Below are 4680 nucleotides of genomic sequence, written 5' to 3'. Positions count from 1 at the left end.
GATGAAGCACACCGATTAAAGAACTCAGAAAGCGGTATCAGCTCGGCCATTGCTTCTATGGACTGCAGGAAACGATTACTACTAACGGGGACACCATTACAAAATGACCTGAACGAATTCTTCATCCTGGGCGCACTCGCTAACCCTGTAATTTTCACCGACGACAAATCCCGGAAAAATTATGTAAATCCGATCCTGGCAGGGATCAACCCAGACGCAACGGATAAGGAGATTACTTTTGCCAAAGACAAGTTGTCCACGCTCGCGAAAATCACCAACGCCTTCGTACTCAGACGAAGCAACGTTCTACTCAGAACGGTCTTGCCGGACAAAGTCGTAGCAGTAAGCACTCTTCCACAACAGTTACTGTTCACTGCAACTGCTGTGCAGTTGTTGACTGCAACTGTAAGCCCACTGCAAGTGCCATTGTTTCGAATTTCAGTACGTCTTCTGCTCATTGTCTCCGGTACAAATCAAGTTGTATGCGGGATTGATCGCTTTGGTTTCATCGCTAGCGGACGCGAAGCGTCTCGGCGGAGTCTTGAGCCTGATCCAGTTGTTGTGTAAGGTGTGCACGCACCCGTTTCTAGTACCGCTATCTTCGTTGTCTGAGGACATGGCCGGAGAGTGGCGTCGGGTTGTAGAGGGTTGCGGATTCGGCGGTGCCCTGGCGGGTGCTTTGGCTAGTGGTGGTAGTAGGTCTAATAGTGGTGGCGGCAGGATGGTGACCCGAGGAAGTAGAGAGAACTCTCGATGCATGGTCGAGAATGTGGGTTCGTTGTCTACGGGTCACTGCGTCGGATTGAGTGGGAAGTTCTTGTTTCTATATTCGTTAATTGAGGCTGTGAAGTGTGTGGGAGATCGGCTAGTGGTAGTGTCTAACTTCACCCAGACTTTGGACTTGGTTGGAGAGTACTGCCAACTGTCTGGAGTGAGTGTGGTCCGGTTGGATGGGAAGACGAGCATTAAAAAGCGACAGGAGAAGGTTCATTCATTTAACGTGTTGGGTGACGGGTTAGTGTTCCTGTTGTCCAGCAAGGCTGGGGGTGCGGGTATTAATCTTGTCGGCGCTAACCGACTAGTACTCATGGACGCAGACTGGAACCCGGCTAATGATAAGCAAGCCCTCGCCCGCATCTGGCGCGATGGCCAGCAGAAAACCTGCGTTATATACCGGCTCTTCAGCTCTGGCACCATAGAAGAGAAAATTCTACAGAGACAACTTGCCAAGGATCTCGTCAGCAACATCGTGCTCAACCCCAAGGACCTCAAAACCGGAATCAGCCAAGACACTCTCCGGACCCTCTTCCAGTTCGACCCTCAACACCTACCCGACTGCGACACACATCAAGTCCTACAATGCGCCAGATGCGACACCACGACCAACGCCCAACAACTTATTGGAGATTCCTTCAACGAAAATGGCAAGCAAACCCCCCTCTTTTGCGCTTGACGCAGTAACCCTCCACAGAGAAAACCTAGAGACCCTCACTCAAGCGCTGTGAACTTTAGAGCTACTGACCTGGAGCCACAGCAAAAGCCTCACAAGTGGGGAGCTGCGCGAACACGATGAAACCGTAGTCCGCCTAACCCACCAGCGGATGGCGCTCCTCTCGAATGATTGGAAACCCGTCAGGTTCGTCATCAGCTGCTATCTCCGATCACTGCCCCAAGCGGAACGCGAAGAGGACGGTTCGAAGCAAGATGACGCTGGCAGCTCGGAACAGGAGCTCGATGACGCTATCGACGACGATGACCACCTCGACGACGACGAATAAATTCAGACGACGGTGGGTGAGTTGGAAGGGCGCCCACGACTGGATTGGATCAAATTTGGCGGGGCGCACAAGTATGTGCACACGCGTGTGCGCGCTATATTTTGAGTCCATGTTCGTATATTTTGACGCCTTTGTACCAGACATGTGAGCGGAAGTAGAAGTCGACGCAGCGTTTGTAGTCTCCGGGTCTGGTGATCATGAAGGGCGTGTTGTCGCCGGTGGTTTCGCAGTTGAAGTTTTGTCCGGGTTTGAGGTAGAGGTCGGCTACGGCGCTGCCTTGTGCCGAAAAATCTTTGGAGTCAGCACAGTCTAGTTTGCCGAATTCGGCGATGTCGAAGTCGAGAAAGGCGGCGATTTGTTTGAGTTTGTTTTGGCGTCCCTCGGCCGCGGCGTTGCTAGCTTGGCCGCACTCGATAGGATTGATGATGCTGATGGTGGCGCCGAAGCCTGGTTCGAGGTTGTTGGCCTTGTCTGCGTCATTGGGTTGCCAGGTGCCGTCGAGTACCCAGACCATGGAGGGTTTGGGTGACTGAGGCGTGACGGAGAACCAGATTCCGGAGGCGAAGTTGAGGTAGGTGGTGGCGACTTCGTCAGGGTTATTACATAGGTAGAAAGCGTCGTTTTTGATGGAGATGGAGAAGAGTCCATAGTTGGCTTGGTAGGTGACCTGGTGGCTGCCTCTGCCGAAATAAGTCACGTTCCCAGGGCAGGGATAGAAGACGCTCCAAAAGTCCTGAGTGGCATCTTTGCAATCATATTGGGAGGTAGCAGTGTCCGCAGTGAAGGGCGACTCGCGCAAGTGCACGAATGCCTGGAAGGCGGGGTCAAGACTGCCGCCGGTCTTGTCAGTCCAGAAGCTCCAACCTGCCTCTTCGCCCCAGCCGTTGGACTGGCACTCAGTGACGCTGCCGGCGGGGGAGTTATTGCCAGTTTCCTGACCATTGTGGGCGAACGCGGCAATAATGAGTTTTTTGCAGATCTTGTCCGAGTCTTGACCTGCTCCATAGTCTTTGCAAAAGTCGGGCAGAGCACCAATCGCCTTGAGCCAGTTCTCGTAACTATATTCAGGCAAATGGCACGGAAAGATTTGCACAAATAGCTCAGGCGTAATGATGCGTTCTGCCCGCAATACATTGTCCGGGTTCTCAGCACGTCCTGGAGCAATCAGCTCCACCTCCGAGGAGTCGAGCACACGCAGAGCGTTTAAAATGTTCGAAGCAATCGGTACAGAATCGAGCAACGTTTGTTGCAGTTCTGCCGCTTGGTCCGGTGTCGGGTGGAATGGTGTCCACGGATCGAACACCCAGGTTACCACGTCGGGGTCCGTGATCTTCGCCTTCTGTTCCTCGTCGGTCAACGGATCGCCTGCCGTAGCCTCTCCCGTGCAACTCCCCACCTCATCCCAACCATCCCCCGGCGGCGCCGTATTCATGTACCACTTGGGCGTGTACACCTTACCACCCACCGACGCGTACATACCCACGTTGTAACCTACACTCGAAATAAAGGGCCAAACACACTCCCCGCTCGGACCCGTCGGGCCATCCACTGGCTGTAATGGGGGATCAGCATTTATATCGTCATAGTTGTTCGCCGGGGAAAGAATCTCCCCTTTCGGTACCTCAGGAGATGCCGTTGGTGATGGAGAAACCGTTGTTCCTGAGTCCGTCGGAGCTTCCGTCGGAGAGTCTGTTGGAGAGTCCGTCGGCGCCACCGTCGGAGCACCCGTCGAGTTCGGCGGTCCGTACGGCCAGTAACTCCCGCCGTTCCCTCCGCCCGGCACGTGTCCCTCGGCGTCACATACTTGACCCCAGGCTCCTGACGCCGTCAACAGGAGCAACCATCGCCACATCAAACGGTTCGGCAAATTGTTCTGCTTTGCAAACGCTTCTGCAAATAGCAATGCTTTGCAAACGGTTCGGCAGACTGTTCTGCACACGTGTGTGCTACACGCACCTTGCCTTCAACAGGCCGAACCATCAACCTGGACTGGCTTATCTGCTTCTGGACTGCCTTACTTATCTGTCTTATACCATGTCGTTTGCACTGCAGGAAGAGATGATTGGTTTGATTCACAACCAGTCAACCCTCATCGACATCCGGAAGCAACCTACTTTGTCCACGACCGACGGGGAAGAAGACGAACCACCGACGTTCGAGGAGCCGCAGGAGGAGGACCAGCTAGAGCCCCAGGACGTCGCTTTCGTAGACTACCTGTGGCAGCTAATCATGTCGCTGCTGCTCGTGCTGCATACTACTCTTGCGTGTGGTTATGATCGCGCCGCAAGGACCTGGGCGCGGGTTCCCTCCAGCCCAACAACGGTAGATGTAGAGGAAGTCCTTGTCATGGACGGCGTCATGGCCTGCACACCCTTCGATGATGATGACGACGAATACTTCGACCACTTCGCATCAATGCACGCGAACCCCGAATAATGACCAACGCGGAGCAATCTCAGGTCCATTACCTGAGATCGAGGAGTCGGTCCTGAGACCCGGTTGGATACCGGGTCCTGAGACCCGGTTGGATACCCGGTCCTGAGACCCGGTTGGATACCCGGTCCTGAGACCCGGTTGGATACCCGGTCTGAGACCCGGTCGGAGACTTGGTCGGAGTCCTGATCGAAGACCTAGCCCCGCATTCATACCGCCACCACTGGTGAATTCGAGCGGTTGAATCGTCGGCTGGGCGAGTGCGTGCTATGTGAATAGTTTGTATGGTAAGAAAGTTAGAACGCTACGTCATGAACCATAACTGAGTCTTGCATCAAGGTGCTTTGGGGCTCGGCTGAGTCATCTTGCACGAGCAAGTCCTCGTAATCATCTCGGGTTTCCTTCTGAATGTAGGACTTGGTTATCAGCAAAGTCACGGCTCCTATCGCAAATACGCCAGCGGCTGCAA

General features: G+C 54.2%; 3 protein-coding genes across 3 annotated transcripts; 2 read left to right on the top strand and 1 right to left on the bottom strand.

The window, feature by feature from the left end:
* Positions 1–57: 57 nt before the first annotated feature.
* GNI_159330 (putative DNA repair and recombination protein RAD54) lies at positions 58–1453 on the top strand (the record flags this gene model as incomplete). The annotated part of the gene is made up of 2 exons (XM_011136309.1): positions 58–342; positions 443–1453. 2 exons carry the CDS (start codon positions 58–60, stop codon positions 1451–1453), a joined length of 1296 nt encoding a protein of 431 aa, XP_011134611.1.
* A 419-nt stretch (positions 1454–1872) lies between these two features.
* On the bottom strand, positions 1873–3630 carry GNI_159320 (chitinase; the record flags this gene model as incomplete). The annotated part of the gene is made up of 1 exon (XM_011136308.1): positions 1873–3630. One exon carries the CDS (start codon positions 3628–3630, stop codon positions 1873–1875), a length of 1758 nt encoding a protein of 585 aa, XP_011134610.1.
* A 182-nt stretch (positions 3631–3812) lies between these two features.
* On the top strand, positions 3813–4214 carry GNI_159310 (hypothetical protein; the record flags this gene model as incomplete). Its single annotated transcript, XM_011136307.1, has 1 exon — positions 3813–4214. The coding sequence occupies one exon, from the start codon at positions 3813–3815 to the stop codon at positions 4212–4214; it is 402 nt and encodes a 133-aa protein (XP_011134609.1).
* Positions 4215–4680: the final 466 nt, after the last annotated feature.

The sequence above is a fragment of the Gregarina niphandrodes genome (genome assembly GCF_000223845.1).
Source record: "Gregarina niphandrodes unplaced genomic scaffold scaffold00048, whole genome shotgun sequence".
In the NCBI taxonomy this organism is placed as follows: domain Eukaryota; phylum Apicomplexa; class Conoidasida; order Eugregarinorida; family Gregarinidae; genus Gregarina; species Gregarina niphandrodes.
Note: the sequence above shows the minus strand (reverse complement) of the source record. Positions and strands in the feature narration are given on the sequence as shown.